General features: G+C 35.9%; 1 protein-coding gene across 7 annotated transcripts in view; it reads left to right on the plus strand.

Moving 5' to 3' along the window:
- Positions 1 to 24,120, plus strand: part of CPED1 (cadherin like and PC-esterase domain containing 1) — a 271,966-nt gene that overhangs the window by 106,856 nt on the left and 140,990 nt on the right. For 5 of the 7 annotated variants that reach the window (XM_070264955.1, XM_023639557.2, XM_014739102.3 and 2 more), the window contains exons 8-12: positions 15,028 to 15,170; positions 16,393 to 16,465; positions 17,658 to 17,825; positions 19,067 to 19,171; positions 20,700 to 20,869. In XM_070264955.1, the coding sequence (XP_070121056.1) occupies positions 15,028 to 15,170; positions 16,393 to 16,465; positions 17,658 to 17,825; positions 19,067 to 19,171; positions 20,700 to 20,869 (659 nt within the window). The remainder of the gene's footprint in view (positions 1 to 15,027; positions 15,171 to 16,392; positions 16,466 to 17,657; positions 17,826 to 19,066; positions 19,172 to 20,699; positions 20,870 to 24,120) is intronic. The other 2 variants (XM_070264957.1, XM_070264956.1) reach the window with 1 other exon arrangement.

The following is a 24,120-nucleotide window of genomic DNA, read 5'->3' on the forward strand; positions in this document are numbered from 1 at the left end:
AAAAGGGAAGTGATATTGGTAGAGAGGAGGAAGTAGAGAAAGGGTAGGTTCAGTTCACACAGGACTTACAGACAAAGTAAGGAATTCGGCTTTTATTTCTATGGGCAGAGGGACACCACTGAAAGAGGGTGAATAGGGGAATGCCATAATTTGCTTTACCTTTTCAGGCCCGCTCTGCTGCTGTGTGGAGAACAGATTGTATAGGGTTGTGAGGGGATGCAGAGAAATCAGTGGCAAGGCTATTCAGGAGTCCAGGTGAGGACGATGGTGGCTTGGACTAGTTGGTGAGATCATGGTCTAAAGAAAGACACAAGTGGATACCTTGTGGAGAAATAAGAATTGGTGATGAGCTGAGAAAGAGGATAGACAGAGATGGCTCAAAGATGGCTCTTCAGCCATTATTTGAATGGTGGTGCCCTTTCCTGAGATAGATCCGATGGAAGGGAGTGGGACAGAGAATTGTGCAATGAAGAAGTAGAATGGGAGACAGGTTCCTGATCTCACAGCAGCTTACCCATGTATGTGGTTCCTACCCATTTGTCTGGTTCTTAAGCCTCCTTTGCTCTATACCCTGCCTGAGGGCCCTACACAGGGAAGTTCTTGCCTTGAGAATTTGGTGCTTCTTTACTCGTTCAGTTTCTCTCCCTGCCAATCTCCTCCCCATGCCCCTCTCCCTCCTGCCATTTCCAGCAGAGGTATCCTATCACTTCTAAAACAAGAGAAGGATAACTAGTTACTTGCTCTTCCTAGTGTGACAGGCAGGCCTCATGTGTCCAGGTCCCCATTACTGTAAAAACAGCCTGAGCAGAAGTGCCTGTTTCTCAGCCATCGTGAGTTTAAGGGTTATTTTCAAATAGATGGGATCTCAAATCATAGGTCAGTTCCCTTGAAAGATAGTAGAGCGGTCAACTATGATGTATTCAGATAAGAAGATGAGAAGAGAATGCTTAGGAACTGCCTACCCCAGAAAGGATTAAATCTATTCAATGTGTGGGATGGAAGCCAGAGTGAAGTTGGAGGGGTTTGAAATGAGGAAACCACACCAGAAGCAGCAGGCATTAGACTACACTCTTAAGCACTGAAAATAAATGTGAAGTTCTCAGATTACCTTCTCCCTCATATGGGAGGTTTATAGGAGACAGAGATGCAGACGCCATTTCAAAAAGAGAAGAAAAGAAGACAGAATTTAAATAAACAAAAAGCAAATTAAATTAGTTAGCTTTTGCAACATAAACCACCTTTGAACAACAAATATTTCTTATGTCTCATGATTCTGTGGTTGGCTGGACAGGCTCTGCTGATTTATATGAGTAGCTGACAGTTCAGTTGGGGTTAGATGGTCTAGCCTGGCTTCACTCATGCCTGGCTGTTGGCTAGAGTCTTGGGGATGACTTGGCCATGTATTTCTTATCATCTTGCAGGCTGCCCAGGGTTCTTTCATATGGTGGCAGTGTCAGGGTTCCCAAGAATAGCAAGTGAGCAAGCCCCAAAGGCCAAGTTCTTTTCAAGTTTTTGTTTGTATAATGGTTGAATGGTGTCCCAAAAAGATATATCCACATCCTAACCCCCAGAACCCGTGAATGTGACCTTATTTAGAAAAAGAGTCTTGGCAGCTGTAATTAAGTTAAGGATCTCAAAATGAGATCATCCTGGATTATCCAAGTGGTGCCTAAATCCAATGACGCATGTCCTTATAAAAGAAAGGCAAAGGGAGATTTGGCACAGACAGAAGAGAAGACACACAGAGGAGAAGGTCATGTGAAGATGGAGGCAGAGATTAGAGTTATACACCCACAAGCCAAGGAGTGCCTGCAGCCTCTTGAAGCTGGAAGAGGCAAGGAATGATTGTCCCCTAGAGCCTTAAGAAGGAATGTGGCCCTGCCAACCACCTGGATTTTAGACTTTTGGCCTCCAGAATTGCGAGAGAATAAATTTCTGTTGTTTTAAGTCGCTGGGTTTGAAGTAATTTGTTAAAACAGTTTGCATCATATTTACTAATGTCCCACTGACCAAAGAAGATCATATGTGCCAAAGCTAAGATTCAAGGGATGAAGAAATAGACTTCACCTCTGGCGGAAGTGCAAAAGCACACCGCAAGAGGGTGTGCCTACAGGGGTGGGAAGAATTCGTGACCAGTTTTTGCAAACTACCACACCAATGAAAAGAAAGATTTTCACTTTATAGCAGATTAGCGACAGGTTTCGCAGAATAGAATTTAAATGTGAGAACAGGGAAGTAGTTAATTAGGGGTCAGGAGACAACAAGAGAAAGGAGGGGGAAGGTATCTTGTCTGGTGACTTCTCTACTCTCAGATGAGAATGAAGCTTCTAATGGTTGAATGTCCTTCATCAAGTAAGGTGGAGAAACAATATAATCTCCCCATAATAAATTGGTGAGAAATTAATGTATTTAATCTATTCCTTCGTGCATGAATAAAATTTTTGTGTTTGATGACAGAGTCAAAAACAACTTAAAGGAAAATCAATGTTGACTGTGTCAATAATTGTTCATAGTCAATTCAACTGAGTTGTATTCTAAAATTGTCTAAAGGATACCTATGTGTTGGGCAATGTGGAGAGGGACTCAAAAGAGAAATGCTGGTTCTTCCCTTCAGGGAACTCTCCAGTGAGTCGGGGAGAAAGACATATTTATAAGTAACTCTACAGAGCAGAGTGCAATAAGTGGCTGAGTTACTGGGCTAGTCAAGTGTAGGAGAGAATTATTTAGCCTGGGGAAAGTGAGGTAGATTTCACAAAATAGGTAGTATTTTTTTCCAAGCTTGGAAAAATGAATAGGGCTTCCCTGGGAATGGGGCAAGGATGTTTGCATTTACTTTGGAAAGACATCAGGAAGCATGCAGGTTGAACATAGGTTATAGTCTCACATGTATGAGCTGGCTTATTTGGCTAGTTTGTGTATTTATTTTGAGGTGGAAAGAATCCGTAGATAGCCTGAAGTGGGAGGGATGGAGAAAGAAGGAAGGGAAAAAGTCATAGGATTTGTGGAGTGGGGGAAACCAGAAAAGATATGTTAGAATCAGATCCTGAAGAGCTTGAATTTCCTGCACGTAAAACGTAAAATGACCCCACTGGCATTTTATACTTCTGAATGTATTCTCCTGCGTGGTCTCATTTAATACTTTTAAAAGCCCTGGAAGATTGGGTGATAGTTTTATACCCATTCTATGGATGAGGAAGTGAAGAGTCATGATTTTGTAGAGATGACAGAACTAGTAAATATGATTAGGATTAGGCCTCAGATCTCCAGTGAGTAAAATCTCTCTTAACTACCACTTAACTACTTGCGGTGTTAAGCAATGCTCTGTGTGTCCGCTGTAAAGCATGCTGACTGCTGAATGCAAGAACTCAATGCCTGAGGCAAGCATTTGTATGCATCCCTCGTCATGCACTGGTGAACTATAAGTGCAAAAAGAGACAGACTTGTTTCCATAAAAGCAAAGTTGAAGATTTATAAAGAATAAATCTAGGAAAATTGCTTGAAAACATTGCAGGTAAATTACATGTGGCTTAACAACTTTCAGAGTTTGGGGATGGGGAGATTGTAAAGTCTGCAAAGATTCTGCCCTGAGATTTCTTTGTAAGTGTTTTTATGTTCTTGCTGTAGTTGCAATTATAACCAATGCATTATGGGTAAGGTTTCTGTAAGTTAGATGCCTGGCAATTCCAATTAGTTCACCCATATGCAAATAAAAGACTTTGGCTGTATAAGATTGACAAAGGAATGTACATTTATGGGTTTTTTTAATTGAGGTAACATTGGTTTATAACGTTATATAAATTTCAGGTGCACGTCATTATATTTCAGCTTCTATATAGACTATATCACGTTCACCACCAAAAGTCTAGTTGCCATCCATCACCATACACAATATGCCCCTTTACCCCTGTCACCCATTGCCTACTGGCTTCTTCTCTGGTAACCACTGGTCTGTTCTCTGTATCTATGTGTTTGTTTGTTGTTGTTGTCTTCCACGTATGAGTGATGTACAGTTTTTGGCTTTCTCTATCTGACTTATTTCGCTTAGCATAATACCCTCAAGCTTCATCTATGTTGTCACAAATGGCATGATTTCATTGTTTTTTTATGGCTGAGTAGTATTCCATTGTGTGTATATATCACATCTTCTTTATCCATTCATCCATTGATGCACACTTACTTTGTTTCCATGTCTTGGCTATTGTGAATAGTACTGCAGTGAACATAAAGGTGCATATATCTTTTCAAATTAGTGTTCTTTGGATAAATAGCCAGAAGTGGAATGGCTGGATTACATGGTAGATCTATTCTTAATTTTTTGAGAAATCTCCATATTGCTTTCCATAGTGGCTGCACCACTTTACATTCCCACCAGCAATGTATGAGGGTTGCCTTTCTCCACATCCTCTCCAATACTTGTTATCTCTTGTCTTTTTAATAATAGCCTTTCTGATGGGTATGAGGTGATATCTGATTGTAGTTTTGATTTGCATTTCCCTAATAATTAGTGATGTTGAACATCTTTTCATATGCATGTTGGCTATCTGTATATCTTCTTTGGAAAAATACCTATTCAGATCCTCTGCCTATTTTTTAATTGAGTTGCTGGTTTTTTTGTTGTTAAGTTGTATCAGTTCTTTATATATTTTGGATATTAACCCCTTATTGGATACGTGATTTCAAATATCTTCTCCCAATTGGTAGTTTTTTTTTTCATTTTGTTGATTGTTTCTTTTGCCATGAAAAAGCTTTTTAGTTTGATGTAGTCCTATTTGTTTATTTTTTCTTTTATTTCCCTTGGCTGAGGAGACAAATTCAAAAAGATACTGCTAAGACTTATGTCAGAGAATGTACTGCCTATATTTTCTTCCAGGAGTTTTATGGTTTCAGGTCTTACATTCAAGTCTTTAATCCATTTTGAGTTAATTTTTGTGTATGGTGTGAGATAATGGTCTACTTTCATTCATTTGCCTTTGGCTGTCCAGTTTTCCCAACACCATTCATTGAAGACACTTTCCTTTCTCCATTGTATGTTTTTGGCTCCTTTGTCAAAAATTATCTGTCTATAGATGTGTCAGTTTATTTCTGGGCTTTCAATTCTGTTCCATTGATCTGTGTGTCTGTTTTTCTGCCAGTACCATGCTGTTTTGATTTTTATAGCTTTGTAGTAAACTTTGAAATCAGCGATTTTGATGCCTCCAACTTTATTCTTTTTTCTCAGGATTGCTTTGGCTATCTGGGGTCTTTTGTCTTTCCATGTAAATTTTAGGATTCTTTGTTCTATTCCAGTGAAAAATGTCCTTTGAACTTTGATAAAGATTGCATTCAATTTGTAGATTGCTTTAGGTAATATGGACATTTTAACTATGTTAATTCTTCCAATCCGTAACCATGAAAATCTTTCCATTTCTTTGTGTTTTCTTTGATTTCTTTCATCACTGTTTTATGGTTTTAGTGTACATGTCTTCCACCTCCTTGGTTAAATTTATTCCTAGGTATTTTATTCTTTTTGTTGTGACTGTAAATGGGATTGTAGTCTGGGTTTCTCTTTCTGCTATTTTGTTGTTAGTGTTTGAAATGCAACTTACTTTTGTATGTTGATTTAGTACCGTGCAACTTTACTGTATTTGTTTATTATTTCTAATAGTTTTTTGGAGGATTCTTAGGGGGTTTTCTATATATAAAATCACATCATCTGCAAATAGTGACAGTTTTCCTTCTTCCTTTCTGCTTTGGTTGCTTTTTTCTTTCTTTTTCTTGCCTGATTTCTCTGTCTAGGACTTCCAGTACTAGATTGAATAAGAGTAGTGGAAGTGGGCATCCTGTTTTGTTCCTCTTCTTAGAGGGATGGTTTTCAGTTTTTCACTGTTGAGTATGATGTTAGCTGTGGGTTTGTCATATGTGGGCTTTGTTCTGTTGAGGTACTTTCCTTTTATACCCATTTTATTCAGAGTTTTCATCATAAATGGATGCTGAAACTTATTGATTTTTATTCATTTTGTTAATGTGATGTGTCACATTTTAAAAATTTAAGCAAATGAAATTAAAATGTTTAAGAATTGTGTGTGTTGCTTTTTGAATCCTCATATAAAAATAGCTGTCTCTTTGTAGCAAAAAGTATAAAAGGGTTTCTGCTGTTTATTATACCACCTCCTTCTGCAAATATTGGGGACTTCTATTCTCTATGAGTAGAGGAATGATGTGATTTGAGCTGTGCTTCATAAAGATTACTCTGGCAGCAATGAAAGAGAAAGTAGTTGGGAACAGGGAACTCAGAAGTGGATAGTCAGCACCACAATGAGAAGACATTGATATGGGCTATATAGCATTGTATTTAATTAGAATACTAAATCATAAACTTTCAAATTATGCATAGTAATTAAATGCTCATTTGAAATATCTCATATAAAAGAATGAATTTTGGGGCCGGCCCCATGGCCGAGTGGTTAAGTTCACGTGTCACGCGCTCCACTTCGGTGGCCCCGGGTTTCACTGGTTGGGATCCTGGGTGTGAACATGGCACCAATCGTCAGGCCATGCTGAGGTGGCGTCCCACATGCCACAACTACAAGGACCCACAGCTAAAATATACAACTATGTACTGGGGGGATTTGGGGAAAAGCAGAAAAAAAAAGACGATTGGTAACAGTTGTTAGCTCAGGTGACAACCTTTAAAAAACAAAACAATGAATTTTGTTTGAACACTAGTAAGAAAGAGGTATAAGGTAACTGATATGAGAGAAATGTAAGAAAATAGCAGAAAATTGTAGTAAATCTACTATGGATTCAACAGACTTTAACACTACAGCCCTCATAAGTTAGAGTATATTATTCTATCATTGTCTTTATTGTACAACCAGAACTCTTTATTTTTAATGAATATATTTCTTTTCCTTTTGTGATTGACCAGGAAACTTAATAATAGATACCCTGCATTAAATATACAGAACATAAATGGAAAATATTTTCCCTTTTTGCTTTCTTACTCATTTGAAAGTATTTATAGATGTATGAGATAGGTATCTTTCTCCCAAAAGCATCCCTATTTGCAAAGTTTTGTACTACCTTTTACAAGTATTACCTGTTGGAAATATTACCAGATTTCAATGTCATTTTCTATATGAGACAATTAACAAAATGTAAAGTTTTCCAAACAAGCTATCAGACGTTATTTTATTGGAGGCTTAAAGAAGGCTTGTGTTTTAACTTTAACGGAAAATAGTTGTGAACAATGGCATTCATATAAAGAAAATGAGTAGACATATAGAGAATCCAATGATGAAAATCTTTACAATTTTAGCCTTTGCTCTTTACTGTTAAATCTCTCTGCTCCTTTATATCACACTGAGAGTTTCCAGAAGGGACAATAAACTGCCAGTTCTCTGAGAAGGTGGAATATAGTGCAATCAGAGTTCTACCATTCAAAGCAAATAATTAAATTTTTATGCTGTTCACTGCCTTTTGTATTCCTATACCTTGCTTCTGATCAATTCTCTGAGAGACACATGGGAGAATTTAAAATTTTCAACTATGAAACTGATTAGATTGCATAGACTCTGCTTTCTGAATTTCTCAGTTTAATGTATGATTTAAAGCTTAGAATTGTTAAGAAGTACAAATGAACAGAATTATCCATGTCACTGGAAGCATGAAACTTATTTAAATATTGGAGTTTTGATCTAATTCCAGGGAATGAGTAAAAACTATCCTAATTTAGGTTCAGCCAATTAATTCAGTTTTTTCTTGGTTTACCCTCAAGCAAGTCAATTTTCGATGAGCTAAAACAAATGATGAGAATATTTGTGTTCTTAAATCATTTGACTCAACATGAAATTTGTTCTTGATCCAGGCAATTGATTTAACTTGCAAAGAAATATTCTTAGTGTTTCCAAAAGGTAATTAGGCTACACAAATGCTCAAGTTGTTGAATTGCTATTTTAGATGTGTGAGTGTAAGGGTATGTGCTTGAGAATTGTGACAGTTTCAAACACATTTTCCATGGAAGTAAAAGCACAGATGATTCATTCTTCTGTATTTCAGGGTCATCCACATTCCTAAATCTACTATAATCAAAGCCACAACGGCAGAAGTAATGCAAGGACTTTGCAGCCAAGCAGACTGGCTTCAACGCCCATATTGGTTCCTCCTGGCTGCATAACCTTAAGCAAGTTCTTTGCGTTCTCAACCTCAGTTTTTTCATCTATAAAATGGGCATAATGAGCATCAGCCTCATAGCATTGCTATAAATATAAACAAAACAGTGCTTGAGTAATGCACAGTCTGGTACATGGTGTCAGCTTGGCTAAGGTTAGTGATTGTTATTAAATACAACATAGAATTATATTTGAATACCACATGTGCACTAAATAAAAAATTACATCAATACTTAGGTTTGTAATTTAGTCACTTTTCTCCCTTTCTCAAATCTTCTGTCCTTTTCTTCTTCTATTTTTAAGTATGTGATTTTTTTCCCCCCTAAATCATGTCTCTTTAAAACACAAAGGAGACTTCTCCCTAGGATCCAGAATGCTCACTAGCACTTCATCTCCTGCCCCAGCCCTCTGATGTGTGGTGGATGTATTCCTCTGGGCCAGACACATCCAGAGCTGTGATCCTCCTGCAGATGTCGTGTGCCTCTGGGGATCCATGAAGACTCTCCACCGGGCTCACAGGCATGTGGATAGTTTCAAGACAATCTTCTTTTCCCATCTCTTTCGTAGACACTTTTCTGATCTTCAAAAGAAAGAGGTAGCTCTCATCTTTCCCTAACATTATGGTGATGATTGCTCTAGGGTGCAAAAATCCTGCAAAAAAACTACCCCCCCAAAACAAAAAGACCAATGTAATTATGGTGCTGGTTAGAGATAGGGAAGGATGCCATAGTGATTATGTGTCAAACACTACATAAATCCTTCACAACTCAGATTGTTTTCAGTTTTTAACAAAATTAAATATTTCATGATAAATCACTATGTGGTTTTTTTCATATACCTTGGAGGGAATTCAAAGAATTAAGTCATGTTGCTATAACGAAACTTTTCCATCCACATCTATGTATTTATGTGAACCAGTTTTCTCCATGCTTACATTTAAAATAATATTAATACTGATGCTGAACCCTTAAATTCCTACTGTGTTAAAAATAGGTGGATTTAAATGCATGCTTATTCCCCTTTTAATGTGATCAAAGAACGTAGAATCTTGGAGTTCATATATTTAATTGAGTGCCCTTAGTTCTATCTAGAGATGAAATTGGGTCTGTGCTGTTATGTGATACTTCCTTTTTGAGCATTGACTATAAACTGAGGTGGTCATCCCCTAGACTTTCTGTTCCATCAATTTCTCTTGTCTTCTGGAGCATTCCTATCAGCATTCAAGCTTGCTGCGTTATATCTCTCATCCTAAACAAATGAATAAAAAGCTCAAGGATAAAAGAGTGCTTATGGATACAGCAGTGACTGAGAGGAGATGGAGCAGAGATGGAGATTATTTCTGCTATTTGCAGGAGCTGAGAAGTGGAGCAAGGGAGGGGTTATTTTTTGTTTTGTTTCTTTTGCAAAATTGCTAACCATTAATGACGTGCTCTTTTGGACTTTGGTGATATAGAATTAGCAAGTGTTTAAATATGGTTGTTGGAGTGAGGCTGTGAAAACTGCAAAATTATTTAAAAATTTTTTAAACTGTAATAATATATACAAAACAAAATTTACCATCTTAACCATTTTAAGTTACGGTTTTAAGTGTACAGTAGTATTAAGTATATTTACATTGTTGGGCAATCAATTCCAAGAACTTTTTGCAAAACTGAAATTATATATCCATTAAACAGTAACTTTGCATTTCCCCCTCTCCCCAGCCACTGGCACCACCATTCTGTTTTCTGTTTCTATGAATTCTAGATACCTCATGTAAGTGGAATCATACAGTGTCTTTTGTGACTGGATTGTTTCACTTAGCATAATATCCTCAGGGTTAATCCATGTTGTAGTATAGGTCAGAAAGCTCTTCCTTTCTAAGGCTGAATACTGTTCTAATGTGTGTATAGACCACATCTTGTTCGTCCATTCATTCATCGATGGATACTTGAATTGCTTCCATCTTTTGGCTATTGTGGCTAATGCTGCTATGAACTTGGGGTGCAAATATCTTTTATAGATCATATTTTAAATTCTTTTGCCTAGATACCAGAAGTTGAATTACTGGGTCGTATGGTAATTCTATTTTCACCTTCTCGAGGAACCTCCATAATGTTCTGTGTAGTGGCTACACCGTTTAGCATTCTTACCAAGAGTGTCTAAGGATTCTGATTTCTTCACATCCCTCCCGACACTTAATATTTTATGGATTTTTTTGACAGTAGCCATCCTAATGGGTGAAAGGTGATATCTCATTGTGGTTTTGATTTGCATTTCCCTAATGATTGGTGATATTGAGCATCTTATTATATGCTTCTTGGTGCAAAATTATTTTAAATACCAATATTCTTCCTTATTCTGAGAAATGAAAATTTCTCTCGCATACAATAATATTGAGAGAAATTCTGTTAAACTTTAGTAAGGTACAGTGTTATTAAACACTACTCAAAATTCAAAATATTGAAATATCAGTATTCTGCTATAGTTTCTCAGTTAGTCAAGAACATGACTTTTTAAAAAACTCTAATACTGGTTAATCTTTCATTCTTTGTTTTAACTCTTAGATTAAATTTTCTTATCTCAAAAATCCTCTTGAACAGCTGTAAGCTTCTATTTTTCAAAAGTTTTATTACAAGTTACCAGAAAAATGTGTACCCTCCCTCTCTCATGAGATGGAAACAAGAGATAAACATGTTGTCCTATGGAGAAAAATTCTGTTATCCAGAAGCTCCAATAAACTGTTTCTCTTATCAAAGACTCTGTGGTTTCTGTAATGTTATACTTAGGTTTATTTATTCAACAATATTTACTCAATAACTAGTCTTGGTTAGGTACTGGCCACCCAAAGATAAAATGATGTAACTTCTGCACTAAAAGATCTGCCAGTCTAGTGGTGAGAGCAGACAAGAAAGTCAGCAAGCTTAACACAGAGTGACACGTGTTGCCATTGAAAGCAACTTGCCCAAAGATTTATTATTTAAGGATTTATTGGGAGGATAAAGGGAATTAATTAATTGAAGCCAAGAATTTAGCATGGGAGGGGCTTGAGAAGAGGGATGGGGAAATGAGGTGGATATAAGGTGCCTCAGAAGTATTTTAAAATATCAAAGACATAACTGAAGTTTTCCAACAAATATTTTCAAGGACATCCTCCGTTACTCTTGTCCTTCCATTTTTAGTTGATAATTTTGATGCATCTATGTATATTACAATGAGGCGCTTGAATGGATAGATGTAAAAATTATAAACACCTTACTGGGTTATTGCTTGAATTTTACGTAAGTGCAAACAAATGGTGATGCTTTAACTGCCTGGTTTAACAACCATGATCTTACAAGGTCATTTCTATGTCATTTATTTTGTGCTGAATTTGTATTTCATTTTTACAATGAAGGAGGAAAATTTATAGTTCCTAAAATAGTTTCATGTCATGTTAAGAGTTTTAAGATGTTCTTTTATTCACTTTTACCTCACTGACAAGGCACTGATTTCCTTAGGATCTTATATTCTCATATTTATGTAACTCAAAAACATTGATTAAAAATCTTGATCTACAGAGAGAGAAGTTCCTTGATATTTGAGTTCATGGCTTGATTGTTGTGGATTATCAAGGAAGGTGAAGGTGCTTCTTCAGGTATTTACGCTTGAGTTAAGAAGGCTCCTGGGTAAAATGTGTTTTTCAGGTTCTGATGACTTTAAATGAAATTAATATCAAATAATTTCAGATTTGACATTGTCTGATGAAATCATCGAGCACAGGTCTCTCTTTCTACATCTGAGCACACTGAGATGCACAGAACTCAAGTAATTTGAGCAAGGAAATAAAATTAGTGTAACAAGTGACAATACAATCAGATAATCAAAGAAGTCTTCTACTTAGCCTAAGTGAATTAGTTATAAGCACTGATAGAAGTATTGTGCCCTCTCTGGGCAACTTATTGAAAGTTGATGATTTTTAAAAAATACCTATTAAGCATGTGTATGATTCTACTTTCGTTTCTGGTATATGTAGTTTCCTTGCCACTGTACTAAACAAATTAGATACAAGAGGACACCCATCTAGAATTTTCTTTGAATTGAAGGGCTTAAATAAATCGAAAAACATGCAATGAGATAGAAGAAAATGCATATAGAGACAAAAATTGGGAAGAGAACTAATACAAAATTAAAAGAAGTCACCCCATTTTGAGTCGTGCTTTTTTTTTTTTTTTTTTTTTTAAAGATTTTATTTTTTCCTTTTTCTCCCCAAAGCCCCCCGGTACATAGTTGTATATTCTTCGATGCGGGTCCTTCTAGTTGTGGCATGTGGGACGCTGCCTCAGCGTGGTTTGATGAGCAGTGCCATGTCCGCGCCCAGGATTCGAACCAACGAAACACTGGGCCGCCTGCAGCCGAACGCGCGAACTTAACCGCTCGGCCACGGGGCCAGCCCCGAGTGGTGCTTTTTGAGCATCATTTCTCTCTCCTCTCGTCACACTTCTGTTCATAATGGAGCTGTGTTCAGATTCTCCTGCTTTCATGATTCTTGGTCAAGGATAGTCCTTCCCTTAGCAGCCTGAGTTCTTAAGAAAATGAGAGAAAAGCCAGTTATTTGGGTCCTTCTGTTCTGCTCTTTCACTTCTGTTGGGAAGCACAGCACTGGAGGGATCCATTCAACCATCATACCTCTTTATTCTCTCTCTTTAAAACATTTTTACTGAAAAGTTTATCATTTATTTTTAAAATGTCTTTCCTTGGTTTATGTCACAAATGTTTGAATTCCCGGGGGAAGTTTTGATTTTCCACATCATGCATATGAGAATCTGGGTTCAACAACCACTTTAACTGAAATCTCCTTGAAAGGGCTATAGACTTGTCTCACTTTAATTAGTAAAAGGAGGTAACATGTCTGAGTATTGACGTGTGCCGGCTGTGGCATACCTTCTCTACATTCTCTCCTTTAATCCTAGCAGTACCTCTGTCAAGTACATGCTGTTATTAATCCCACAAAGTCTCTAAATTTAATAGTAACAGGCATAAAGCCTGGGACTTTTTGATTCTAGAGTTTACAGGGTTACCAGTGTGCTATGGACCTTGTCCCCAAAAGCCCACAGCACAGTGCTTTGTATATGGTAAAATTCTCACTAAAAATTTAATTGAATGGGACTGAATTGATATACTGGCAGCCTATATTCACTGCTCATTGTTACAGTCAGAAATTAAGAAATAATCATTTCCCTAGTAAGAAGAATTAATACAACCCTAAAGCATTAATTTGCTAATTATTTTTCACCATGGAGAATATACTCTGATAATCACTCTTACATATCTTATATGCTACACAAACACTTCCAACTTTCTTAAATTATTAACCTTGACCTCTGTGGTCTTCAGGGAACATTAAAGTGGGAAAATGCAGTAATATCATCAATAATCCTTTGTACATGATATGGTGAACTGAGTGAAATATGATGAGTTACTTTTATTTGGGAAAACATAATGTTACTCTATTTTGACTCAAGGGTGTTAACATTTTTAGTGTTAGCATTAATTTGTTTTCTTTTGATCATACAGTTATTACATTCATTTTCCTTAGTCCTTAGCAATGGAAAAACATCTCCAATTGCCAAATGCTAATGATGTGTTCATAGGGTCTTAAAGCGTACATCTCATTAGGTTTCTGTTTTCCAGCTGTTAAAAGTTTCTGAAGTCAGTATTTGTTTCTCTTGGGGGAATTTTGCTTGTGTACTTTAAAGATACACTTACCATTTCCCCCAGGTGATTTGTGCCAGTATCTGTCCTTCATTATCATACCAACAAAAAGTTTTTCTTTTTGCAGTCTTATGCAGTTTAGATAAATTTGGTCTATTCTTCCAAAAACATTAATAGAGTACCTGCTGCATGTTTCTTCAAAAAATATTTTTTGTTCTTCATCTTTGAAAGAGTATGTTTATCGAGAGAGAGTCTATGAATCAATATGAGATTTGTTTTATACTTTTTAAAAATTTTGACTTGAGCTTTGTTGTTAAGCATCCTCAAGAAGTGGTTTTGTTGTTGTGATTGTTTTAGTATTTAAGCAAATAAAAATAGCTATTTGTGATACCACCTACAGGGTTCCTAAGAAGACATAAATCTGAGCATTGTTTACCCTTTCGTAATACTGCCCCATCCTCTCCACGTGCAACTGAAATGAAAATGTCAGGAGGATACTGAGATTCTCTTAGATTCTCTCATTGGCTCTTAGATCTCCCATAGCAAAATACCATGATGAAGCAACTTGAATTTAGTTATTTTTGTTCCAGTGTATGCAGAAAATTGATAATAATGAAAAGCTTAAATTTGAATTTTATTCTTTACAGTGGCTTTCAAATACATTTTCTTCTAACTTATCTTCACAACTCTCTTGTTGGAAGACGTTAACCCACTTTAAAGAGAAGTACACAGAAACTCACAGAAGTGAGTTCTGAGTCCCAGTTCACCTAGTTAGTAGGGTCACGAATTAAACTTGAGCGTTCTGATCACAAGCCCTGTTACAGTGCCACTTCACTTTCCATGTTAGATGCCATGAAATGAGAAAAAAATGGAGTAAGCATGTCTAAAGTGATTGAAATTATAAGATGTAGTGGCACCCCATATTCAAGTAAAGGGTTATAAAATATTTTAAATGTATGTACATATTATATATTATTTATAATATATATTCATTATATAATATACTTTTAGTATATTATATACATGCAGATATAATTTATACAATATGTATGTCTTAGATTGTCCAACTTTTCTATTTAAGGAGTTTTGTCTTAGTGTGACAAAAAAGATAACCTAAAAGGAGTCCTTCTAACTGGTTTCCTTGGAAATGATAGACAAATTGAGATTGTTGTTTCAACAAATGAATCCTTTGCTTTGTTCACAGCTGCAGACATTCTTTGAGACATTCCTGAGAGCCAGCTCACCTCTTCAGGCTTTTGAGAAGATGAAGGAAGCAATTAGCAAGCTCCTGTTAGCAGCTAAGGTATTCAGTGAACCATCTACTCCGGGACCAAAGGCCTTCAATAGGTAAAAACAAATTTCAATGTAAAAAAAGAAAAAGAAGAAAAAAATCTACCATCTAAAAATTGATTGTTAGTGAAAATATATCCTAATTATTACAAGTAAGTGCTACTTGGAAAATTTTACGTCAGTATACAAATATGAAGCCAGCCCTGGCGGTCTAGTGGTTAAGATTTGGTGCTCTCCCCACCGCGGCCCAGGTTCTTTTTCCAGTCAAGGAACCACACCACCTGTCTGCCGGTTGTCACAGGCTGGTGGCTGTGTGTTGCCATGATGCTGAAAGCCATGCGACCAGGATTTCAAATACCAGAAGGGTTACCCATAGGTTTCATAGAAGCAGAGCTTCTAGACTAAGACAGACTAGGAAGAAGGACCTTCCCACCCACTTTGGAAAAAACTGGCCCTGAAAATCCTACGCATAGCAGGAGAGCCTTGTCTGATACAGCAGCAAAAGGTGAGAGGATGGCACAGAAGGATCAAGCAGCATTCCACTTTGCTGTACACAGTGTTGCTAGGAATCGGAATTGACTGGTCACAAGGATTTGGAATCGACTAGATGGCAATAACAACAACAAAATACAAATCTGAACATCTAAACATATTTCCTAATTTATAGATCCTGAAACTTCAGAGTATGTTACCAACTTGCTAGTATCTAAGTAGTGGTAACAAAAAATGAAGCGCAGTTATTTAATTTTTTAATTGCATCTCCCTTTCAAGCTCAGCTGTTTCTATCGTATAGACTTTGCATTGACTAGGTGTATTTTTACTTATACACGTTTATCAGCAAAATTCAGTAATTCTTATCTCCCTATATGGTTTACTTAAATACAATTTAATGCCTTTTTTTTAGAGAAATGTTAAATCTAGTATGTCAAAAAAAAGGGGAGGTGACTCAAGCATTATCTTGCTTTATATTTAAAGAAGAATGCCAGCTTGTAGGATAGCAGAGTCTCCTCCATATTTATGTTTTCCTGGAGTAACTTCATTGTTTAGCTTAATGTGTTATGAATACTTTAGGTATATTTGTCTTTTTCATAAGGAACAAAACAGACTCTAAATCCAAACATAATTATATGGAATTTTAGATTACCCAATCCACTGCTCTTTTTAATTAGTACAAACCTTGAAATTTAACCATAGTAATTATGAATAATATGATACCAAATAGTAGAATAGATGTAGCAAATAGAATATATTTTTATGTTATCTTGTGTTTTTATTTCAGATGCCGGTTATGTTTTCAACTTTTAACTTTTGACATCGGTTACGGCAATTTCAGGTACCCTGTAGTGCTCCAAGTGAGTATGTCAAAGCCCTCACGTGAGTTTCCACTTTTGCTGACAGATCTGTGTGTGTGTGTGTGTGTGTGTGTGTGTGTGTGTGTGTTGTTTTCATTCGTAGTAATCAATACATAAATAGCAACTTGCATCTAAGTCACTACAGGGCTTATATTTATGGTGGCTCAGAGAATTAACTACTATGTGGAAAATCTATGATTTGAGCTCCAATCCCCATTTATATATCCCTATAGAACAAGCATAGATTTTTCTATGATTCAACCACTGTTACTGAAATAAACGTGGCATAAAACTAAGTATGTATCAATGCAGAAAAGCAGAAATTTGGATCATAGAAAACAGCAGACTACACAACTTATTTACATGACTTTATAAAAAAAGGTAACTCTTTTATTCTTTACATAGAGATATTTAGTTTAAAATTGCCCTCTATTTTAATTTTAAAAGCCATAGGAATTTCTGAAATATATGATTTTTTCTAGTATCAGTTTGTGTAAATTGAAGTGTTCTTTTTACACTCTGATTCTTTTACCTCATCTCAAATCAAATTAACTCATTCACATCATCTCCCCCAACATATTTTTCATCTAAAATAGCCCTTAGTGTCAAAAAGATGAAAAAACAATTGATTTAATTAGTTTATTAAAAGCTGGATCTTGGGATATGGGTGGGAAGAGGAATAAAATAAAATTATGTACAACCAGAATTCAACTTCATATTGCATTGACTGGTTTTCAAACAATTATACAAGGAGAATGATTACATTGTATGTGGCTCAGACATTTAGTTGAATAGCCCAACGGTATCCAGAAAATTTTGAAACTAGGAATCTACATCTTTTAATGGTCATTTATTCATTATTTTACACACATTTAATAGTTTGTGCTGTGCTCTTTAAAATTTATTGTTCAGAAATGTTACATATTATCTTCCATGAACTCAGATTTTTTAACAATAGTTTCAAGATAAACTAATGTGACTTTATAATCCATTAGTTAATTTTCTTGTAAAGAACTGTATCTTTCAAAAGAACATTACTTATGTTTTATAAACCTGTTGACCTCCAAAAAGACCACTAGATGTCAGGTCTGATCTACAATCCAACAGGAAATGTGTCCTGTCTTACAAGTGATTCCACTGCATTCAAAACAGGTCAAAGAAAAATATTTGCTGTGTTTTCACTCTGTCACAGGTGCACGAGCATTTAAATTTTCAAGATGATGATAATATGGATTTTGAGGACCAAAATTCAGAAGAATTCCTTTTAAAAGACACTTTCAATTTTCTCTTCTCTAACGAATCTTCACTTTCCATATTTTCTGAGATATTTCAGAGACTTTATAAATCAGGTGTATTTAAGGTAAGTGCATAGTTTTGTATTGATAAATATTTTTTCAAGTCATTTGTTTACATAGGGCCATTTTCTTTATTGTGCAGTTAAGCAACTTGATAATTCATTTGAAATTATTTTGGATCAGCTATATTAAACCTTTTAATATTTTTCTGACCTGAGGACCAATGTTGTTTTTATGTCAACTAGGTATGGGAGTGACTGCTTATGATGAAATTGTGGGTTGAAAATGAAGTAAGGCAGTTCCTAATCCCAAAAGAACGTTTGTGGCTATTCTGAGTAATACATTTGACATGTTATTGAATACTTTAAATGGGATCCTAGAACTTTTTAGAGGCAGGCTAGAGTAACAATGAGAGCTCTAGATTGATGTCAAGGGCCTGGACTTAGAATACAAATATTCACATCTGGTTACTGTCGTTGGTTCGGTGCTGGTGATTAGGATGTAGTGCTTCAGAGTGGCATTGGTTAATTTTTATGGCATGTTAGTACAAGTTTTCTTGATGCCTCAAAAAATCTGTACCGATTACTAAGTACAGTATTATTCTTTATATATCTTTCTGTTTTAAAAACTATATTCGACAAATTTGTAAGAGCAGAACATGAAAGGTTTCACAAACATCAATGCCCTACAGAGAGATGTTTGTAACAGATATAACATAGACCTCTGGACTGTTGTGTCCTTATGATTTTATTGATTTTTTCCCCCATAATTCCTGTTTTCCTTCTTTAGTGAGTTGAGTTGTCATTAAAACCATTAGAACCACTTGACCCAGAAAGAATAGGTAATATGTGTACCTTCTGCTCTCAGGGATCCATTAGAAAAAATGAATGTGATAAGGAGGGAGTGTCTGTTTACTAGAATCTATGGCCAACATGGTAATGTCTCATATATGAGACACATGTGTAAATGTGCTGCTCTGATCTCTAGTACCCTGAAGGCTAAAGGAGATTCTTGCATTCCCAGACTGTCGCACGCATTCTGCCCTCCTGGACTCATCTGCCCAGCCTTGCTTCCAAAGCACTAGTGAGCTTTTCCTTCAGGTCCTCTTTGTCAAATATGAAGTTCTCTTATATTCACTGTTGTGACAAGTTGAAGTTACTATGTGTTATTTAGCATTCATTAGCTCGGTTGTTTACTTATAGAGTTCAAAATTTCGTTGGTTTATGAAGTGGGAGGCAGTTGGGCTAAGCATGGTTTGACTTTGCAGGAACTGCCTAAGAGCTGGTTTTTTTCCCCCCTATTATAGGGTGAAAACTATCAAAAGGAACTAAATCAATGCCTGTCTTTAGAGGAGATTAACTCAATTATGACTTTCATAAAGGAACTTGGGAGTTTGGGACAATTCCAACTGGTAAAATAAAAGTGATATTTGATCCCTCTTGATTACTGAGATTATAGTAGATCAGCCATAAACTACTTAATTTTGACTCAAACTAGGTGACAATATTTCTTTAAGAAATAGAAATCTTAAGCTTCTCCCCTCTTTTCAGAGATCTAAGCATTAAGATGAGCAGAATCCATATTCTTTACTTTGAGTGAAAATATTGTGTGACTTATTAAAGGTAAAAGAATATGCGATTAGGATAGCTGGCAGGATTTCACAGTTCTTAAGGGAGAAAAATGTCCACTTTTTCTAAAGAAGTTTTGCTTTTAGCTTTGGGACAATGTAACCAAAATTTCCTTCTGCTTTTTTATGCCCTTTTTGTTTGTGTAAAATCAAATATTGTTGAATATAACAACATTTTAGAAAACTATATGTCTTAATTTGTTGTAATTCTACAGCAAACTTCAAAGAAAGAAAATGTAAATAATTACAACTTTTTACTGGTTTCAGCCTAAAAAAATAAAAGGCATTTGTTTTCTTTTCTGTGTATTTTTTGTGGATTCTGTTAATCTATAGTCAGTATCAAAGGACAATTTATTACATATATGTGCATGCTCAGTACTTGCTTTTTTCTATTTCTGCTACTTATATAGATAAGCTATAATGGATTTGTATTTTTCCACGTAAGATTTGTTTATACAAAACATCTCTTTAAAATAGCATTTTAAAAAATCCACTGATAATTTGTTATTAATCTGTTTGGATTAGACAGTTATTTTTTACTTTTAAAAAGTCTGTGTATTCGTATGCTACTTGTATGAGTTGTAACCGATTTACTAATTAATAAATGTTCAACACTCATTTTTAGAATTTTGCCCCATATTTTGGAGGGTTCAAAGTAAACTTATTGCCCCAAAGATAATTTAATTAGTAGATTATCATTTTAATTAATTTAAATATAGTAAATATTATATTCGTGACAGTTTGGTTCAATACTATACAAAGATAATCAAAGAGAGCTGGCCTCACCATTCAGAATTGATAATTGAAGATATTGTGAATGTAGAGAACATCTCTCACCACAATATGAAGAAGAATTGAAGAATTATTTTGCCAGAGAAAGGGCAAACCCAAAATTCCTAACTCTCAAGAGTAGAAAGCGGAGAGCCATAGTTTTTTTGTTTGGGTAGGAGTAATATTTCCCACCCTGACATAATTCACTTGTAACTCAAGAGAATCTCTCCTCATTCTTTCTGCTGCCTGACTCACTCCATTATTCAGTTGTTTTCTGGTACCTATAGGAAGGAGAAATTCGCTTCCATTCACCCCACTTGGAAGTATGATCATCAACAAAATTAGTTCCATACTTTAAAAAAGTGGCATTTACCTTGACAACTGTACAGAAAATTAAATTATGGTACTGACCATTAGATTTTTAATAAATATCTGATTTTTCAAATATCTGAATAAATATAAAGGCTTTTCTAGTAACACTGCGCTTTTATTTATTTTCCATAACTTCTTCTGATAATCTGTTTTGAATATTCCTTCTCAGCTCTTCCCATCCACTACTCCTGGGATTCAATCTTTGATGCGTGAATTTTATGATATGGCAAATCCTATGGGAAAACCTGATTCAATCCTGACCCAGTACTGGTCTCTTTTAAATGTATTTGAACAATTTCAGCTCCTGAATAAAAAAGCACAGCTACATCCACTGGAATGGTAAGACAGCCACAAATTTGAATTGTGCAATCCAAAAAATCTAGTCTAAAGATTGATTTCAAAAGGCTTTGCCTACATTAAAGAAAGCAACAAAAAGAAGTGTGTCCAAAAATTCATGCTCTGGAAAATAAGCTTCTTTAAAGCATTGAAACCATAATGATTCTAGTGGTCTTCAAACACTAACAAAAATATGTCCAACAGTTTTTCAAACCAGCAGGACTTTACCAAAAAGTAATGTTTAAAATTAAAAGCTTCAATCTAGTTTCATTCTATGATATATATCCTTGAATTACAGGAGCATCAGACAGAAAGAATTGGGTCCGATTTGTTTTCTGAACCATCAGTCAGAGTGGAGCCCAGATGGTCTGAGTATTTATTTAGTTTTTGAGGTGTGACTTTATTTGGGGAAAATCCATCCAAATTTATAAATATGTTCTGTCTCTGCCACGATATTAGAGCTTTTTTTGTTGTTAAGAAGGTAGGACCTCAGAGGGAAATGTTTGGCTGGAGAAAAGGTCCTTGGCCTCCCATTTCCACTTCTATTCTAATGAGAAGGAGTAATGAGGGACTAAGGGTTAGCATGGGCCAGAGAGCATATTAACACTTCCCGTAGTTGGTGAAAGGGCGCAGCGCCTCAAGTTTTGTCTGCTTCGTTTTTATATGATGGAATTAAGGGAATATTTGACTTTTCTACTGCCAGGAAAACAGAAGTAAACCTAAACCTCCCAGGGAGATGAAAGACTAAATGGCCGTGCCATGATCATTGATGTCTCTTGCATTCACCCTCAGGATGGCCCCCATTCTACTGACTTGTACTTCATTTCCTTCTGCCACAGGATATAATGAGAACTGTTTTGAAAGAAATTTTTTTGTATAATTCAAAAATGCAAATAATCACGTATTTGAAGAATTCTTAGGACAACTCTCAGAGTCAGAACTCACTTTCATTGCCACAACTTTATGAAGTTGGACTTATTCCCTCAATGCTCAGAATTAGGAAGGCCTGACAGAATGTTTTGTTTGTTTGAAAGTTAGGTTTTAAATAATATAGCTCAATGCCCCTTTGTTTGTTGTTTGCTCTCACTCAAATAATCCAAGACTTTCTCATTCATCATTATCAATAGAGGAAGAAAAGACTCGATTAACCAAGGAGAATTTTCTTTTTTTTGGTGAGGAAGATTGGCCCTGAGCTAACATCTGTGGCAATCTTCCTCTATTTTTTGTACATGGGTTGCTGCCTCAGCATGACTTGATGAGCTGTGTGTAGGTCTGCGCCCAGGATCCTAACCTGCCACCCCTGGCCACCAAAGCAGAGCACACAGACTTAACCACTTCACCACTACCAGGCCAGCCCCCAAGGAGGCTTTTTAAGTACTGCTTCTAACTTTGACTAAATTCCCTTGAGATAGGCAAGCTTTGGAAAATTTGCTCCCCAACGTGTTTTTCTTAAGCTCCATGTATGTTGTAAGATTAAGTTACTGAATTAGCTTAAACCCAGAATATTGAGTTGAAACCTGACTCTAAGTGATTCCCTCCCAGTGAGGGAATTTACTGGTAGTCAGTGTTGAGTATAGTTAGAAAGGGTCAGGACTTTTTCAAATCAGACAGACTTGGATTCAAAAATCCAACTTCAGAGTTGATTAATTACAGCAGGTAAAGTTTTGACCTCTCTGAGACTCAGTTTCCACATCTATAAAATATAGATCATACTCCCGACCATGTATTATTTCAGAAGAATTACAGAAGATAACCTCCATGTACTGCGTGGTGTCTGGTACGCTGCCGTGCGAGGAGGTAGTGGATATTAGTATCCTTACCTTTTTGTGTTTCTACACCACTCAAAGATGACTTTAGGATCTACAGTGGGGGAAATATTTTTCTTTCTTTTATAGGAAAAGCAAGATGAGTTTGAAAGATTTATATAAGTTAACCCTGAGACAAGTAAACTTTAGATCTTTATCAAGAAACAATTAGGTAAAATACTCTTAGAACATTTCAAGAAAGAGTACTCAATTCTAATTATCTTCAGATTTACCTATGAGCATATATGTGTTTAATTATCATCCATGCTGTGTTATAAGGAGGATGCATATTACGCTTTTTCCAGATGAGGAAACTGACGTGCTGAGAAAATGGGTCATTTGCTCAAGCCACACAGCTAATAGAAATAGAGGTGAGACTAGGACCCTGGCCTTCTCGTCCATGGTCCACTGCTTTATTCTAGTACATCATGCAGACGAGCAGGTCAAATGTAGTCACTCTTCATTGCCGTTACCTTCACATGGTCGCCTCCAGGTTTTTCTACAGAAAAAGCCAATTTTTACATACCTCTACCATCTCTGGGGTTTAATGACTCCATCCTTCCTTTTAAATAAAGATTATCTGATTATAGCAACAACATGAAGAGAGAGAAAGTCAGAAAAGCAACAGTTAGGAGAGGTGACAATTATGTCGGTGCCCTGAGGTTCAGAATCCAGAGGTCCCAGAAGAGTTAGTGTAATGCTGAACAGAATGAAAACCTTAAAATCAATGTTTGTGACCCAGCTTCTAGTTTTCACTTGACTAGATATAAAGTTGCAAATGTGCTTCACTCTAACCACGTGCTGTTCCACATTTTCAAAACGAATAATTTAACAAAATTGCACAAGAAATCACTGCAGGATGCATTAACATACAAAGCATCTCATGCCATTAATAGAGTAACGTTTCCAAAATTCAGTTTATGTACATTTCAGGGTTGGGTATTTTATGTTTCGCTTAGAGGTTTAGCTTCATATGAATTCAGAGACTGTTTTTTTTTTAATTTGGCATGACACCTAGTGAAACTTCAACTAAACGTGTCTCACCCATGGTTGCTTTATCTGTTTTTTCATTCTTTGGGAGGAGGGAAGTATTTTTTCTTTAAAAAAAAAAGGAAGTATTTTAAAGTAAGGCTAAACATCATTTTTTTTCACTCCTAATTACTTCATTGTATATATCAAAGAAAAGGAGGACTTTAAAAAATAATACTGCAATAAAGTTATCACACCTTCCAACACTAGCAATATTTTTAATTCCTTGACTCTTCTTAATTTCCTATCTGATGTTTATATTTTGAATGAATTGAATATGCCTTATTCATCTCTTCTCTACCACAGTGCCCAGCACAATATCTGGGACAATAAATATTTATAAAACGTAACTTAACACAGAGCATTTGATTTAATTCTCATCGCATCCCTGTGAAGTAAGGCCAGTATTGTTATTTCCAT

This window comes from Equus caballus, chromosome 4 (genome assembly GCF_041296265.1).
Source record: "Equus caballus isolate H_3958 breed thoroughbred chromosome 4, TB-T2T, whole genome shotgun sequence".
Classification (NCBI taxonomy): domain Eukaryota; kingdom Metazoa; phylum Chordata; class Mammalia; order Perissodactyla; family Equidae; genus Equus; species Equus caballus.